Genomic DNA, 19,541 nt, shown 5'->3' with positions numbered 1-19,541 from the left:
GGCTTTTATATATATATATATATATATATATATATATTGCCCTTTATGATTAGGAAGTTCTTCCCTACATATAACTCAAAAATTTCCCACTACAACATAAATCCTTTCTTCTTTTGTCTGTATTTAATGGAAATGGACCACAGATGTTTACTATCACCAATAACATTTATGAAATATGTGTGTACACATGTGTGCCTGTACAGACATACCTTGGAGATATTGTAGGTTTGGTTCCAGACCACTGCAATAAAGTGAATATTGCTATAAAGCAATCATAGTATTTTTGCTGGTGCAGGGTCCTATCTCCAATTTGTAAAAAAATGAAACATCTGTGAAGCACAATAAAATGAGGTATGCCTGTAGACACATTCACACACAAACACACACACACACACACACACACACACACACACACACAACCAAAAATTAAGCTTATTTTCTATAGGCTAAATGACTCCTCAGAGGCAAACCAAGACAGAAAAATAGCATCTATTAAGGAATATAAGACTTGGGTCTTTTTATTCTGTCCCTTTAATGCTACAGCAAAACCTTGAGCAAGAGATGAAACCATGGGGCGACTTAGCATCTAAATATTAACTAAATATACCAATTCACTGATATCCAACTAAATAGAACCTCTGATAGCCAGAAATTTTTTGTTATATATTTACTTTGGCTTTGCAAAACAAGGCAGGGCCCAGACTGATCTCATATCCTATACCTTTGACATTTCTAGTTTAGAGCAAGAAATATTGCTGATCCAAAATGGTAGGTGATGGTGGAAAAATATTCATCTATGGACTCTGCTTAAGAGCATCTCATAGTGAAATACAGTTATTCATATATCTTTGATCAAGAACATAGCCACTCTGTCTAAGAAGGTTGTCCTTGTCAGTGGAATGCTCAGTTTTGGGAGAAAGATGATTGCAATGAAGAGAGAGATAAGGCCCTGTTTCCTAGAGAACTGGATCAGTTAGTGGGGTGACATGTTATACAAAATTGTACTCAGACCTCCTGAGCTCTCTTTACTAAGACAAGAAAAACAGATTTAGAGATTTAAAAATATTTTTATCAGATAATCAAAAAACCTTATTAAGTAGAACATCTTTTAGATTTCTGAGATTCAATGGACTGAGAGTCCAAACTAAGTTGTCTTGGAAATAAATAATTCAATCTAACAACTAAGAAAGCTAATGTAAAATAAATTAAGAAGACAGATTGCCAATGTGACCCCCTGAAACCACCTTAGTAAAGGGAATCACCCTTGTAAAACAAAGCTACTCACGGCAATAAGCTGGTAGGAGTTGTTCATCATAGCTATCAGCATGTTCAGCAGCACTACCAGAGAGATGACGTTGTATGTCCCAAACATGGTAGCTCCCACAAACTCTGTGAACTCATGTCTGGCTTTCACATTGGTAACATAGAGATTTAAAAGTCCAAATACAGACCAGAAGAGTGACTGAAGGGTTTCAAAGAGCCTAAAGAGAGAAAAGGGCAGGTTAGTTAATTCTTTAGGAAGAGCAAGATGAGAGAAAATGTGAGGTGATCTGCTTAATAAGGAGGCTGCAATATTTGCATCCAAACAAGTAGACTGATTATTTCACATATTTTGGCCTCTTCCCCAACTCAAACCAGCTAGATCAGTTTGTTTGTTTATTCTCATTTCTTCTTATGCTTTGTCTTTCCACTTATACCATCTCCCTCTTCTTAGTCTATGCAGAACTATAGCATTACAAGACTTACTTCAAAGGCTGAAAACTTCTGCCACCAAACTTCCTCTCTCATATTCAGAACATATGATTTACCATCAGTCTAATTACATAGAGGGAGAAATACAGTGGCACTTGCGTTATGGTGCTTGGATTATATTGCTTTGGATTAAAATGTCAACTCTGACATTTGCTTGTTGAGTGAACATGAGCACTTATCATTTCTAATACTTCTATTGTGATTCCCACAGCTCCCAGGATGGTGCTCAGCTCAGTTGAGGAGCTTAAGGATTTTTTAATTAATATGTTATATGGGTTGTTTTAAATGTTACATTAATAATTATTTAGTACTATAAATGCATACTAAGCACTTTACATACATTATAATTATGATCCATATAAAAACTTTGTTACTTCTGAGAAAACAGAGGTTCAGAGATTGAATGACTTCCATATGGTCACCCAGCTATAAGTGTTTATTAACTATTTGACTTTGGAAAAGTTACATAGCCACTTTAAACTTCAAGTTTCCTGATTTCTAAAATAGTTGTTGATAGGATAAATACCAATTGTTAATATTTGTTGTGATCTTACTATATGGCAGGCACTGTGGTGTTTTCAATGTATTATAATATTTGATTCTCAGAATAACCCTATGAAGTAGATACTATTTTGTTTTTCAAATGAGAACCTGAGGTACAGAGTGGTCACACAGGCAGGAAGAGGTAGGATTTGCACCCAATTCTTCTGACTCTGGAGCCCACACACTTAATCACCTAACTGTATCACATAAGATACTGCACCCAACACAGTTTCTGGGATATTGTTAGCATTAAAAATGGCAGTTATTCTAATTGTTTGCCTGTACTTTCCACTAGACTATGCACTTCTTGAGGATAAGGATGCCATCTTACTCAATATGTTCATTGCTTGGCACAGAGCAGTTGCTGAATAAATGTTTGTTGAATAACTATAAAAGATGACAGGTGAAAATAACTAAAGAAAGTACAAATGAATGGCACCACCCTGTGATGATCATATTACTAGTAAGAAGGCTATGAACTGAAATTAAGGGAGAAAGCTGAAGACAATTAACAAGGACATTTAATATCTGGTCAGAAAAAAAAGAAAAGCCTTTGAGGGAACTAAGTTTTTATCCATGTAAATAATGTGGGAAAATATGGACTAAATGTTAGTAGAGAAATCAACATTGATTAGGAATAGTCATAAATGAATGGTGATAGTCTACAAGGAGGTTGCAAATGACCTGCTAGGTCACAGTTCAGTGCTACTTAGCTATACATGCATTTTTAAAAATATATATTTTATTGATTTTAGAGAGTAAGGGACAGGAAGAAGGAGATGGTAAAACATTAATGAAGAAAAAGAATAATTGATCGGCTGCCTCCTGATGCCCCCTATTGGGGATCAAGTCTGCAACTTGGGCATGTGCACTTTACTAGAATCAAATCTGGGACCCTTCAATCTGTAGGCCAACACTCTATCTACTGAGCCAAACCAGCTAGGTAGGGCTGCGTTTGTGATTATTGTATTTTTACACAACGAAGTTTACATGGCTTTACAAAACCAGTCTTATACTTGCATAAGGAATAAAGGAGACTGGAGCATTTATGCCTAAATTGAAATCCTGACTCTGCCACTGATCATCTATGTGGCTGGGAGCAGCCTGCTTAACTTCTTTGTGCCCCAATTTCTCCATTTGTAAAATAGTTAATAATAATAGTGGCTACTTGATAGTATTATTGTAAAGATTACATGAGTTAATTCATGTAAATCTCATTTTGTAATAGTGCCTGGACCTCACACTCAGTAAATATTAGTTATTTTTATGAGTATTACTAATCATCAACCCAAATACAACCTTGTTGTTGTTTTGCCTTTCTTTATTGTCCTTATAGATTGTCATCCATTTGTATATCCAGTTTACATAATTGAAATCATAATATATATAAATTTTGTGCTTTTAAAAATTATATATTTTGTATATATATAGAGTCTTCAAAGGTAACATTTCAATAGCTGCCCAATATTCTATCCAGCAAATACCAAGCTAGCATAAGAATGTTTTTAATGTTTTAGATGAGAATAGATGGTAAGCTTAGATTTTCAGATGACATAAGACTTGGAATGTTAGGTAATAGATTGAATGACAGGATCAACTTTCAAAAATATTTTAACAGCCTGGAACAATGTGCTAGAACTAATGAGATGACATTTAATAGGATCAATGTAGAGCTTTGCTCTCACGCCAAGTGCCCAAGTACAAAATGAGGGAGATAGCAGAAAGGCTAAGGGTTTTTGCTGGCAGCAAGTTCAAAGTTGATAATCATAATGACAGAGCTGGCCAGGTACTTCAACTATATTGGGGGAGGGTAAAGCAGAAGTAGATCTTCTAGAATTAAAGATAGGATTGCTACTGGACTTCATCCTTTTCACTCAGTTGTTTAATGGGAATGTTGAACACCTTTATGTCTTAGTTTCCTCTGTGATAGGTACAAGGCTTACTAAGCTGGGAATCTCAGTATGGTGAGAGACAATAAATTACTAAAATATAGCAGATTATTTATTGTAATGGAGTTGTAGTTAAAAGGCCATGGAAAATACAGGAGACTGTTACTGGGAGCAAGGTCAGAGTAAGAAAAGACGTAAAGAGCAGGTAATGCTTTGCCAGAGACTTAGAGGAGGGGTATAGGTTTTCTAGGCTGGCCAGGTGGGCATTTTAGACAGAAGGAATGGCAGGTTATGTGTGAAAGCTGTAGTGCTGAGATGCTTCTCTGTAGTTGGAAAAGAACAAGAAAGATGTTGATTATAAAGCATAGGAGTAAGAGTGTGGAGAGGTGGGGTCCAGATAACTAAATCCTGTGTGCTATGGTAAAGAGGTGAATTTTATACTGGAGAAAATTAAGACACTTGGTGAGCCTTAAGTCTGGGACATGACAGGATAACACTGGTATTTAGAAAGAAACCTGCGTGTGGCAGGTGGGAAATTATTTGGAGGAGAGATAAGACTTAAGGCTGGCACATGAAACACTTTCTAGGATAGACTCACATGTTAAGACACAAAATAAGTCTTAATAATTTATTTTTTTCATGTTTCATAAAAATATTTATAACATATCTACAACATTCAGTTTCTACTTTCAATAGCTAATTTCTTAGCATAAAGCCCTAGACTGTTATACTAATCCAGATTTGAAGTCTTAATAAATTTAAGAAGATGGAAATCATATCAAGTATATTCTCTGACCATAATGGTATGAAACTTTAATCAATCACAAGAAAAAAAAGGAAAAAAAAAGAAAAAGAAAAACACAAATGAAACTCCTACCACTTGCAACAGCATGGATGGAACTGGAGACTATTATGCTAAGTGAAATAAGCCAGTCAAAGAAAGATAAATATCACATGATCTCACACATTTATGGAAGATAATAAACAACATAAACTGATGAACAAAAGCAGATCCAGAGACAGAGAAACATTGATCAGACTGTCAAACCTCAGAGGGAAGGTAGGGGAGGGTGGTGGTAAGAGGGAGAGATCAACTAAAGGACTTGTATGCATGCATATAAGCCTAACCAATGGACACAGACACCAGGGGGATGAGGGCATGGGTTGGGGTGGGTGGGGGCAACATAGGGATAATTACACATATGTAATACCTTAATCAATAAAGAAAAGAAGAAAAACACACAAAGATATGGAGGCTGAGTAACATAGCTAAACACTGAATGAATTAGAAACAAAATCAAGGAAAAAATCAAAATATACCTTGAAACAAATGAAAATAAAGATACAACAACCTCAAATCAATGAGACATAGCAAAAGCAGCCCTACGAATGAAATTCATAGCACTACAGGCCCCAAATCATAAATAAGAAGAATCTCAAATAAACAATCTAACTTTACACTTAAAAGTACTATGAAGAAAACAGCAACAAAAATTCCCAAAATGCCTAGAAGAAATAAAAATCAGAGATCAATGAACAAAATAGAGTCTAAAAAATACAAGAGATAAGTAAAACCAGGTACTTTTTGTTTGTTTGTTTGTTTGTTTTTTAAAGATAAACAAGATTAACAAACCTTTAACAGACTCATCAAGAAAAAAAGTGAGGAAACAAATAAATAAAATTGGAAATGAAAAAAGGAGAAGTAACAACTGACTCCACAGAAATAAAATGGATTGTAAGAATAAATTATAAACAATTATAAGACAACAAATTGGACAATGTGGACAAAATGGATACATTCCTAGAATAAAACAATCTTCTAAAACTGAATCAGGAAGAATCAGATAATTCAAATAGAAAGATAACAACTAATGAAATCAAAGCAGTAATAAAACAAAAACTTTCAACAAACAAAAGTTGTGGATTGGACAGCTTCACAGGTGAATTGTACCAAAGAAGAAATAACACCTGAGAAACCAAGATGGCGGCATAAGGTAAACACCTATACGGCTGCCTACCACAACAATTTTAACCCTTTGCACTCCACTGTCCCCTCTCAGGGGACATCGGAATTCTAGCATATCACTCGGATGTCCCCTCTCAGGGGACATTACAGTTTATTAGTGATTACGGGGAATTGAGTTATTTCAAAGCACGTTTCCGCCACAAAGTAGCGTCGAGTAGCTGGTAGCCAATGTCCAGAATGGTTCGGAGTGCAAAGGGTTAAAACTATAACTGGAAAACAAAGTGGACATCATCCAGAACCACCAGAAAGCTGGCTGAGTGGAAATTCTACCACAAGAAGGAAAGAGAAAAGGACACTGAGACTCAGGAGCTGTGGAGGTGTGGAGACCCATGAGCATGGAAGGGCGGCTGAATAAGTAGCTGGCTTATTTGCAGCATGAGGAGAGGGCAGGCAGCAAACACATGGATAGCTTTCTCATTTTAGAGGAAAACAAAACCTCCTGACTTCACTGAAATCCAGCTCTGGTCAGGGAGAAACTGGACTGTCTGGAAGTAGGCAAAACTCGAGAGCAGCCTTCTTTCAGAGGTGTGCGCATCCATTGCTGTGGGACACTGAGAACAGGGCCCTCTTAGGGTGGGGCTGATGGGAAACCAAGGCTTGTCTCTGCCATGCTGAGACTCCACCCCATTCAAGCTGAGCACAGAAGCCCTCCCAGTGGAGACACTGCTGATCCTCACAGTCAGTTGGCTTGGAGGTCAACTCCCCCCAGTGATACCAACAACAAACCAGGCTTAAGTACAACAAGACTGCACACTCAGCCCACAAAGGGATGCACCAAGAGTGTCCATCACAGGTAACTGGGGAGGCGGAGCTATTTGGCCCTTCTAGGACACCTAACACACAAAACAACTCCATTAACTCAGGGAAGTAGCTAAAATGCGGAGACAAAGAGGCAGGCCACAATTGAAGGAAATGGAGGAAAGCGAAAAACTGGATATAGAGTTCAAAACTACGGTTATAAGGTTTTTCAAGCATTTCCCAGAAAAGGCTGATAAATTAAATGAGACCCTTGAAGATATGAAAAAGGATCAACTAGAAATTAAGCATACACTGACTGAAATAAAAATTATTATACAGAGACCTAAACGCAGACTAGAGGATCACAAGAATCAAGTCAAAGATTTGGAATACCAAGAAGCGAAAAACACTCCTCCAGAAAAACAAAAAGCAAAAAGAATCCAAAAAGTTGAACATAGTGTAAAAAACCTCTGGGACAACTTCAAGTGTACCTACATCAGAATTATGGAGGTGCCAGAAGAAGAGAGAGAGCAAGATACTGAAAACCTATTCAAAGAAATAGTGACTGAAAACTTCCCCCACCTGATGAAAGAAATAGACTTACAAGTCCAGGAAGCACACAGAACCCCAAACAAAAGGAATCCAAAGAGGACCACACCAAGACACATCATAATTAAAATGCCAAGAGCAAAAGACAAAGAGAGAATATTAAAAGCAGCAAGAGAAAAACAGTTAGTTACCTACCATGGAGCACCCGTACAATTGTCAGCTGATTTCTCAACAGAAACTATGCAGGCCAGACAGGAATGGCAAGAAATATTCAAAGTGATGAATAGCAAGATTACAACCAAGATTATTCTACTCAGCAAAGTTATCATTCAGAATGGAAGGTCAGATAAAGAGCTTCACAGATAAGAAAAAGCTAAAGAAGTTCATCACTACCAAACCAGAATTATATGAAATACTGAAAGGTATTCTTTAAGAAGAGAAAGAAGAAGGAAAAGATAAAAATTATGAACAACAAATACGTAACTATCAATAAGTGACTAAAAAAAAAACCCAAGGAAATAAAAAAATCTGATGAACAATATTAACTGGTGAATATAATAGAATCAGGGGCATAGGAAGGGAGTAGACTGACAATTTTTTTGGGAAAAGGGGAGTAGGGGGATGCGGGAAGAGACTGAATAAAAAGTGTATACTTATAGAGGAGGACAGTGGGGAGGGGTAAGGGTAGAGGATGGGGTAGGAACCTGGTGGAGGGGAGCTATGGGGTAAAAAAGAGGAACATAGTAATAATTTGAACAATAAAGATTTATTAAATTAAAAAAAGAAGAAATAACACCTATCCTTCTCAAACTATTCCCAAAATTCAAAAGGAGGTAAGACTCCCAAGCTCACTTCATGAGGACAGTATTATCCTAAATGCAAAACCAGATAAAGACACTACAAAAAAAAAAGAAAAATTATAGGCCAATATCTCTGATGAACATAATGCTGAAACCCTCAACAAAATATTAGTGAACTGGCTCCAGCAATACATTAAAAAGATCATATATCATGATCAACTTGAATTTATTCCTGGGATACAAGGTTAGTACAATATCTGCAAATCAATAAATATGATACACCACATAAACAAAATGAAAGATAAAAACCACATGCTTATACCAATATATTCAGAAATAGCATTTCATAAAATCCAGCACCTAATTATGATAAAAACTCTCAGCAAAGTGGGAATAAAGGCAATATACCTCAACATAATAATGGCCATATATAACAAACTCACAGCCAACATCATACTGAATGGGAAAAATTTAAAAGTGTTTTCCTTAAGATCAGTAACAAGTAAGGGATGCATGCTTTCACCACTCTTATTCAACATAATACTTTAAGTCCTATCCACAGTGATCAGACAAGAAGAATAAATAAAAGGCATGCAAATTGAAAAGTAAAAAGTAAAACTGTCATTATTTTCATATGATATGATACTGTATATTGAGAACCTTAAAGATTCCACCAAAACTACTAGAACTGATGAATGAATTCAGTAAAGTAGAAGGATACAATATCAATATCTAGAAACCAGTTGTATTTTATACACCAATAATGAACTATCATAAAGGAAACTAAGTAAACAATTCCATTTACAATTGCATCAAAATAAATAAATTACCTAGGAATAATTTTAATCAAGGAGGTAAAAGATTTATACTCAGAAAATTATGAAACACTGAAGAAAGAAATTTAAAAATATATATATAAGCAAATGAAAGTATATTCCATGTCCACAGATAGGAAAAATTCACATAATTAAAATGTCCATATTTCCCACAGAAATCTATAGATTCCACACAGTTGTTATCAAGATACTAATGGCATATTTCACAGAACTAGAACAAATATTCCAAAATTTATATGAAATCACAAAAGTTCCTGAATAGCCTTGGTAATCTTGAGAAATAAGACCAAGTTTGGAGGACTCACACTGCTTAATATCAAGCTGTACTACAAAGCCATAGAAATCTAAACAGGATAGTACTGTCATAAAAACAGACATTAAGATCAGTGTAACAGAATAAAGATCCCAGAAATAAACCCACACCTTATGATCAACTAATACTTTACAAAAGATGCAAAACATACAATAGGGTGAAGATAGCATATTCAATAAATGGTATTGGGAAAACTGGACAGATACATGCAAAAAATGAAACTAGACTATCTTCTTACACGATACACAAAAATAAACTGAAAATGGATTGAAGACTTAAGATAAGACTTGAAATCATAAAAATCTTAGAAGAAAACTATCTGAGATTTCTCTTAGCTCAAGGATATATATATATATATATATATATATATATATATATATGAAACAAAAGAAAAAATAAACAAATGGGACTATATCAAACTAAAAAGTTTTGTACTGCAAAGGAAACCATCAATAAAATGAAAATACAACCTATTAAATAGGATAATATATTTACCAATTTTACATCTTATAAGGGGTTAATATCCTAAATATATAAATAACTCATACAATTACACAACAAAAAAACCAATCCAATTAAAAAATGTGCTAAGGAATTGAATAGGCACTTCTCACAAGATGACATACCAATAGCCAATAGACAAATGTAAAGATGCTTAACTTCACTAATTAACAGAGAGCTGCAAATTAAAACCATAATGAGATATTACCTAGCACCTATCAGAATGGCTATCATCAATAAATCAACAAACAACAAGTGTTGGCCAGGATGTCGAGAAAAGGGAACCCTCATGCACTGTTGGTGGGAATGTAGATTGGTGCAACCACTGTGGGGAACAGTATGGAGTTTCCTCAAAAAATTAAAAATTTCCACTGCCTTATGACTTAGTGAATCCACTTCTGGGAATTTTCCCAAAGAAACCCAAAATACTAGAACTGATAAATTTGGGAGAATATATGCACCCCTATGTTCATTGAAGCATTATTTACAACTAGAGGCCCTGTGCATGAAATTCGTGCATGGGGAGGGGAGGGGGTGTCCCTCATCCCAGCCTGCACCCTCTCCAATCTGGGACCCCTTGAGGGATGTCCAACTGCCCATTTATTCCCAATCCTACAGAGCATTCGGACATCCCTCTCACAATCCAGGACTGCTGGCTCCCAACTACTCTCCTGCCTGCCTTCTTGAGTGCCCCTAAGCACTCTGCCTGCCAGCCTGATCAACCTCTTCACACTCCCCTGCCACCTTTATTGATGCCTAACTGCTCCTCTGCCAGCCTGTTTGCCCCTAAATGCCCTCCTCTGCAGGCCTTGTCACCGCTAACTGCCCTCCCTTGCAGGCCTGGGTCCCTCCTCAACTGCCCTTCCCTGCAGGCCTGGTAACCCCCAACTGCCCTCCCCTGATGGCCTGATACCCCACAGCTGCCCTCCCCTGCTGGCCTGATCCCTCCCAACTGCCCTCCCCTGCTGACCATCTTGTGGAGGCCATCTTGTGTTCACATGGGGGAAGCCATCTTGTGTGTTGGAGTGATGGTCAATTAATATTACTCTTTTATTAGATAGGATAGCCAAGATTTGGACTCAGCCTAAGTGCCTATCAGTAGATGAGTGGATAATAAAGCTCTGGTACATTTATGCAATGGAATATTACTTGGCTGTAAAAAAAAAAAAAAAAAAAAAAGGAAATCCTTACCCCTTGTAACAGCATGGATGGACCTGGAGAGTTTTATGCTAAACGAAATAAGCCAGTCAGAGAAAGACAAGTACCATATGATTTCACTTATATGTAGAATCTAATGAACAAAATAGAAACAGATTCATAAGTACAGAGAACAGACTAATAGGTAGAAGAGAAGAGGTTGGAGAACTGGGTGAAAAGGTGATTAACACCCCTCCCCCCAATTTATAGACACAAATTACAGTATCTTGATTTTCAGATGGATAGGGTGGTGGGGCAAGGTAAAAGAGAGTAAAAGAGGGGATAAATGGTCATGGAAGGAGACTTGACTTTGAGTGATGATATATAATATACAGATGATTTGTTATAGAATTGTACATTTGAAACCTATATAATCACATTAACCAATGTCACCTCAATAAATTCAATATTTTTTTTGAAAGGAAAGACTTAATGATAGGAGACAAGTTAAGCATGCAGAAGTTCTTGGAAGAGCTAACTTAGACCTGAATAAAGATGGTGCCTAGGATTCTAGATGGTGTTACTTAATAAGGTGAGGAATTAAAGTGAAAATAGATTTAGGATGGGGATATGGAGATAAGGAATTTAGCTGTGGATATTTTGTGTTTGAGAGGCCTGTGGCACAGCCAGATGTTTTCAGAAGGCATCTGGAGATAAAGGCTTAGGCCTCAGAAAAAGATATAAGACCAGAAAGTTAGCTTCTTACCACTTTCACCCTTTTTCTCTCACAAATCCTGTGTGATCAGAATGGTGATGCCTTCCCAGTTGCTTCTCTTGACAATAGATGAAGGCCAAGAACTCCCAGTATGGAATTATGAACTAAAACCACCAATAGTACTGTCATGTGATAGTCAGTAAGGACAATAAAGTCCCCTTGAATTGTGTGCCAAGGGGAAAAAGAGATTTTCTCTCTTTTAAGCCAAAGAATAGCAAAGGCATCTCTGTAGAATCAGAAGAAAAAGGATGACAGTAAGCATGCCATACTTTGTTTAGGCATACAAACAAGTTCACTTTCCCCTTTTCTAAAAGCTAAGTCTTTCTGATGCCCAGAGTAGAATGTATTTTAGTAGGTTCATATAGAAAATGTCTGAGTTGAATAATTTAAAATAAAACATAAATCAGAGTCAGACCTGTATGGAAGAAAAAAAAAACTTATAGAAAAATCGAACTAATATTACTGTTGATTTGGCCACAGTAGGATGATGCTTCTTCATAACTGACCTCCAAAGATATAATTTTGTGTATGACAGTGCCCATTCTTGTCAATTATCCCTGCTGGGAAAGTGATGGGAGCAAAATGTCAGTTGGCAACAGGGGTGTTAATATTCACTACAGACTTGCATGAAGGTGTTTCATAAACTTCCTAAGCACAGTTTATTTGAAAGGGTAATTGTCAGGGACCTGGCATCCTAGAAAACACCTTGCACTCAGATGTTACATTCTGTTGAATGCTTTGATGGGAACAAATATAGTCTCCTATTGCTTAAGCCACTACAAAATTGCTCTTTATATTGAAAACAGGTTGATGTGAAATCTGTCTCTAGAGTTAAGCAGGAGAGGAAGCAGTTCCTTATCCGGAGGCACTAGCAAGGTGAGGTGACCAGTTGCTATTAAACACCCAAGGTTGGCTTAATAAAAATAGCACTATTCCTTTGTCAACTAATTTTGGCTTCTCTTTCCTTTCATATGAGTCTGGCTTCTCTATCCAAAATTTTACCCTGAGAGGCAATAATTATGGCCTAGTGGAGTGGGTGGACACTGCAAAATGGGCAATGGAATAAGCCAAACATTTTCAAACTCTATTCACTGGAACATCATATTGGCCAATACATTAGGTGAAACCTCTCACAACATTGTACATTCACAATGGAAAGTCTGAGAGGTCTTACAATGAAGAAATCTTTTTAAGCTTGCCTTAGCATTTTCAAAAAACATTTGATCATAGATCCTGTTTTCATGTCTATTAACATTTCCCTGATTGTGGTTATTTGTAACCCATTTTATAAAATTCTGCTAGAGGCAAATAATAAAAATAGGCTAGGTAGCATTGTTTTTTCATTCTCAATTTGTGGAGCTTGGGGTCAAGCAGAAACACTTTTTTTTCTTGGCCTTTGTTAATGAATGGCTTTCTAGAATATCTGAGTCCACTAAAGTGCTTCAGTTTATAGAGTTAAAGTTAGAAATTATATCTTAATTTAATGACTAAGAATATCTTACAACCTTGGGGTCCTTGTTGTGATACGGATGAGTGGCACTCCCCAGAACTTGGGTTGGAGATGGGAAATGTATAGGTCACTGACACCAGGGAAAACCCATCACCATTCCTGGAATCTAACACATTTCCTGAAGTGTGCTTATTTGTTTTCTATTGTCTATTTCTCTGATAGTGATTTGTCGGAAAACAAAACAAAACAACACTCTTAAGGCTTGAAGGTCCTAAAAAAGCAGGTTTTGAATTTGCAAAGAAAAGTTACAGGAGTTCCATGTGTCTGGAGGTAGTAGGCTCATGGACAAGAGTATTGAACTATCTCCTGTATTCTCAGTAGGAATGGGAAACATTTCCAATCAGTGCTTGGTACTCTTTGAAACCTTAAATTAATCTCAGAAGGTAAACTGATTTTAATCTTTCTTTCAGCTTCTCTTCTCATTCTAGCTTATTTCTGTGAAAGGTGGTGCAGTTGTTACTGGGAGATGCTTTCTACACTCCACATAAGATTATGACACAGGGCATTTTCTCCTACCAGCATTCCAGCTTCTATTCTACACAGTGTGTGCTCAAGCAACCATATTGATTCCCATTTAGCATGTCCAATTAATATGCATTCTAGGTAGGGAAAACATTCCTCAATCAGATTCAATGCCCACCCCAATCCTAGGTAGGGAAAACATTCCTCTATCAGATTCAATGCCCACCCCAATAATACAATCAGGTAAAAGAGATGCAACCACTTCACATAAAGCCCATTCAGATACACTAATTCTACAAATGTTGACCTTAATACCATCAACCCTTATGCTTCTAACTGCAGCCTCTATTTGGTCTTCATCAACAGGCTTTGATTTTATAGTACTGGGTAGGGGAAGTATTCCACTGTCAGATATATATCTGTTTCCATAAAACATTCAGGAAGAGGAGAAACAACTTCTTTACATAATGCCTGGTTAAACATTCCAACTTTCATAATTCTATCAACCCTTACATTTTTATATAATCTCTAAAGTCCCTTTTATCAGGGTAAATAGACCTTAATGGCTTTTATTCAGTAAATCAGGCTGGCTATTCCTTCAGAAATAACCTCCTGAGTATGTGGATTGTCATGGCTTCACAATGGGTTTTGGTACCACAGTTTGTGGGATTCCTGTGTTAAATGAGTCCTGGAAACTTATCTTTTCCACCCTCTGACCATGCTACTTATTCTTGTGCAAAAGGTTTTAGGTCCCCAGCCAGGGGTTGATCCAAGAAACCCTTGCCCCTGTGTCAGCCTAACTTGATAAATTTAACTAACTACTGCCAGAAGAGATTGCTGATCATATTTCTGATTGTAATTTTTGTCTTCTGGCTTTTATAATTTCTCCAAACTGAGGTAGAGTGGACTTGTTTTGATCCTTTAATGTTGGGGAACCATCACAGGTCCCTTTGACTCAGCCAATCTTTGATAGTACATTACTAAAATTTTTATTTTAATATCATCAATGTCTATTTTATTCATCTAATTTTAAAATAAGCATCTTAAGATTTGCATCCTGCTGGGATGAGTCTTGAGACTCTCCCCTTTGTTTCTGCTCCTAGCAATATTTGCTTTATTCACCTTAATTGTTTTTAATTGGGGAGAGAGAGAGAGAGAGAGAGAGAGAGAGAGAGAGAGAGAGAGAGAGAGAGAGAGAGAGAGATTGGTTGCCTTCAGCACTCACCTTTACCAGAAGTGGAACCCGCACCCCTTTTGTGTATAGGGCAATGCTCTAACCAACTGAATCACACCACCAGTGGGGCCATCTTATTTCTTAATAACTACTGAAAAATTTCCACCTTTTTGGTCTCTTCCTATTCTCCTGTTACTTAGCTTAATGTTTTTTACTGTTACATGTAAGACCCGGTGGGGCTGGGGGGAAGCTGAGACAGGAAATTTGATAAGGCTTCCCCAAAGGTCCCTGGGTTTTGCAGTAGAAAGGTTACATGGGGTACCCAAATGAAAGTGGCCCCCTTAACCATAGCATTTACTATAACATGGATTATGGGCATATTCAGCAATGAATATCCCAGTCATCATCATGGCTTGCATATGAAACATACCAGCTGCTTCATCTGGGGGGATATACTTGGCTCAACATTTACAGGAGGAGATGGAAAGTCCCCCTGATCAGGGTAAATAGACCTTAATGGCTTTTATTCAGTCAATCAGGCTGGCTATTCCTTCAGAAATAACCTCCTGGGTATGTGGATTGTATATAGCCATCTCTGATTGTTCCACAGTGAGCAGTGGGTTCTATATCTACTTAAATTGCTCTTTCACTTTGCAGCCTTCAAAACCAACTACGCAGTGTTCAAAATAGTTACTCTCAAAATACATTTCAGTATAAATTCCTTGAGAAGCTGACACTATAGACTATAGCAGCAATTTTCATGTCATGACATACATAAATAATTATCAAAATTCTGTTGCACACCAAAATATTTTACTTTTTTTTTCTGATCTGACAAAAAAATAGGTATAATTTTGATTCATTGTGTGGGATGGCTATTTTGTTGACCATTGTCTTTTTTTTTTTAATCAAAGGGAAAAGAGGTCAGTACCCCTCACAAAATACATGTTTTAAAAATTCTTGTGGCACACCAGTTGAAAATTGCTGCACTAGAAGTTTCCATAGGAACTTAGGAAATTCCAAGAGTCTTTTAGGAGCTCTGTGCCAGAAAGGGGGAAGAAGGGGATGAAGACAAAGTACATATTTCTTATTATAAATCACAATAACACAGGGTGCATGAAAATATTTTTGCATCCTTCCTTTTCTTTGTTCTTGTTCCAGAATACTTAAGTTAGCTTTCATAGTCACTTATTCAGAGGAATAAGTGACTATTCCTCTTATTCCTCTCTTGCTGTTTCATTTCCTTGGTGAGTGATGTGCTTTTTTGAGTGAGAAATATTTACTCCCTCCTTATTGATTCTTTTAAAAATGTGTGATGCTACCAAAATAGTTTAACTCCAGATGTGTTTCTGGGAGCCCAGCTGTATGTTTATCTCTTCCCTGTCCTCCATAACCTAAGTCTACCTCCTCTCCTAGTCCCTTGTAGTAAGTGAAGAACCTTCCTCCTCTTCAGACCCTTCAGGTTGATCTATGAGTAAGGTTTGTTTGCACTGTCAAGAGACAGTGATACAGCCTTGGACAGAAAATAGGGTAAAGAAAGAGAAGGCATAAAAAGATATGGAGGAGAGGGGAAGTCTTACGTGGAGAAAGCATTGTTCTGTCTTTCACATCGGATCCCCTTGCAGTTGTTCGGCTCATCGATCGCTCTGGTCTCATAATAAAAGTAAAGCTGGTTCAATCCATTGGCAAAAGCCAGAAGGACCAGGCAGTAGATAAAGAGGAATTTGAGGATATCAAGCAGCATTCGCCCCAAAGAAATCTGCAGAGGCCCTAAATGGGAGTTGGCTGTGAACAGGGATATGAGACGCAACGAACTTAAAATGTTGGATATTGCAAAGAGCGCTTCTGCAATCAGAGTTGGGTGCCACATTTCCCATTCTTCCCTTGGTCGAGAACCATTATACTGAAAGAAACAAGTGCACAAGATGAGAAGTACAGTGAGCATTTATAAAACTTTCCCCTCTTGCCTGTCTTCTGCGCCCAAATAAAACTATCAAAATAAGCATCAAGCATTTACTTATACAACACATTTGCCCCCCCCCACCCAATTAATACATGATATTAATAACTCTTTTCTTCCCACTCCCATTCAAATATATACCCAGGATATAGACATAGAAAAATGAATTTCAGAGCAATCATATGGAGCAACCACCTGTGGCTTGTCAACATTTTCTAACTATGAGTTTGCCAGATTGTTGGTGAGGGTCACTAGAATTGAGCCACTGGTATGCCCAAGGTGAGGAGGCCAAATTATTCTACTTCCTAATGAGATTTCAAGTTAGATTCATCTTCTCAACTATCCCCCATCTATTTTTTCCTGAACACCACAGACAAGTTGTTACTGAAGGACAAGGGATAGGTTTAGCCTCAATAGTGTGCAGTGTTTACCCTGATGTACCTAATGTTTGCAGTTTGGGGTGGATGGAGCATTCTTGGAGGGCCATTATTCAGGATTTTCTGCTATTTGTTTTTTAATTTTTTAAATTTTTTTTTTGCAATCTGCAATGTATTCCATACTATTACAAATGACATGTCAATTTTTCATGTAGTGAATTTACTACTGCCCACTCAGTGGTGTATGGATGTATTTTGTTGTTCCTTTGACAGCCCTACAAGTTTGAATGTCTGTCTAGCACAAATGAAGAACCAGGGGATTGAAGTAGGGAAAGAGCCAGTATTTCTGGGGTTATTATCCATTTTTCATCCCTGTATTGGACTACTAGTTCTTAGAACATTGGGTATCCAGCTTTGTAGAAATATGGCTTTGTTGTGAGACCTAAAATTCAATTACATTTTGTCACTTAAAACTACCTTTATCTCTTGTAAAAAGAAGTCATGTGACAGACAGCCCACAGTGCCCAAGACATAGCAGCTTGCAGACACCAGCTAGCAGGTGGGCAGTAGCCAGAGGAACTCCCAGCATGACGAAGGCAGCTCCAGGTCCAGGGCTCCCATAGTCAGGGCTGCCCAGGCAGAGTCACTGCTCTAATTTCATTATGGTATCTTCATGGATTCTCCACCATTGCTCTCACCCTCCTTGCCTTCAAAGACACCACATGTGTGTTGTAGAGCCAGATCCAACAGGCCAGATCTAACTTAGCCTAGAAGGGGATGTGCTTCTGACACCCTAACCCCATTCTCATGACATCCTCATTCCCATCCACCAATGAAGAGCAAGTTTGCTTTCTAAAAACAAAAGAAAATAACAACCCCCCCAAATTGCCTTTATCTCTCAATTTCATCATAGAATGAGGATAATATCTACTCCTACCTACTACACACATTTGTGATTATGTACCCATATGTGAAAGTCTGTGTACTCCATAAGGGGAGATGTTATGGAAATACAAGGAATTGCTTATTACCTTCTGAAGACAGAAGTAGATTTGGCTTGGAATTCATTATGAAGCATATTGCCTTGAACTCTCATCTAAATATCACAGTTTCTCAAAGCTAAATGTAAACACCTTTCCTGAGAAAATGTTGCATTGTGGGCCAAATTATATTGTTAGCATTTCTAAAATGTGCTTCAGTTCCAATAACTGAGGAAACTGGTGTTGTTAAAATCATTTGTGTGTATCCAATATTCTTTACTGTCAGAGGAGTTTGGAGAAACCTTGCCACATTCTGCTTCTGTTTCAGATAGACTTTAGTTGGCCAACCAGTTTTGTACACTCTTGGCCAAATCTTATATCTCTACATTTTTCCTTCCAAAAAATTCTGTTGCATCTCTGTCGAGGGGTGGGTATTGTTATGCCTATTTTACAAGTGGAGGAACTGAAATACAGAGAGGCAGAGTGACTTGCTTAAGATTACACAACACAGCAAGTTGATGGCAGATCCAGGACTAAAACTCAGGTCTCTAAACAGTCTAGCATTATTTCTGTTAAATATTACTTACTAGTATATGATAGTTGATATTACAACACATGTGGTAGATAGGCCTTTAAAGGTTTTGAGGTATATGTAAAAGATTGAGACTCTTTGCTGATAAGCAAAACAGACCTATGTTTTAAAACTATAAAATATTAACTGGAAAATGTATAGCTTGTAATTTAGTTTTTTTTTCTCGCCACAGCCACAACTGTAACTCAGGGAAGTCCATGGGATGTTAAATCTGAATTTTCTGAATATTCAGAAGTTGTGAAAGATGATTCTTGTGGCAAATCTATGCTTTGCATATACTTTTAGAGAAATATATTATAAAATATGAGAGCAGGGAATAAATTTGGAACTTATTTAATATGGAGGTCAACAAAAATATTGTATTAAGCACTGTGGGGCAAAAGTAGGTTTGCAATTGTAATTACATAAAACATGGAGTTTATTTTTGTATTATTTATTAAATAGTGTGCTATTTTCCATTTGAACAACTGTAAACCTAATTTTGCCCCACCCTGTACTTTTGGTTTTGTGTACTATATGGTTCCTGTAACCATTACTCAACTAATTTTTTATAGAACTAAAAAACAGTATGTAAACAAAAAGATGTGGCTGAAGGTTAAATTTTCTCTGAAGACCACAGTTTTCTAA

At 37.1% G+C, this 19,541-nt stretch overlaps 1 protein-coding gene across 1 annotated transcript in view; it reads right to left on the bottom strand.

Moving 5' to 3' along the window:
* The window catches only part of TRPC5 (transient receptor potential cation channel subfamily C member 5), a gene marked incomplete at its 3' end in the record, with an annotated part of 359,287 nt that overhangs the window by 42,958 nt on the left and 296,788 nt on the right, over positions 1 to 19,541 (bottom strand). Inside the window, exons 6-7 of the mRNA XM_084870450.1 lie at positions 16,586 to 16,908; positions 1,286 to 1,481 (exon numbers count right to left, since the gene is read on the bottom strand). Of these exons, the coding sequence (XP_084726576.1) occupies positions 1,286 to 1,481; positions 16,586 to 16,908 (519 nt within the window). The remainder of the gene's footprint in view (positions 1 to 1,285; positions 1,482 to 16,585; positions 16,909 to 19,541) is intronic.

This window comes from Pipistrellus hanaki, assembly GCF_964339955.1.
Source record: "Pipistrellus hanaki genome assembly, chromosome: X".
Classification (NCBI taxonomy): domain Eukaryota; kingdom Metazoa; phylum Chordata; class Mammalia; order Chiroptera; family Vespertilionidae; genus Pipistrellus; species Pipistrellus hanaki.
This window is presented reverse-complemented; position numbering and strand designations above follow the sequence as displayed.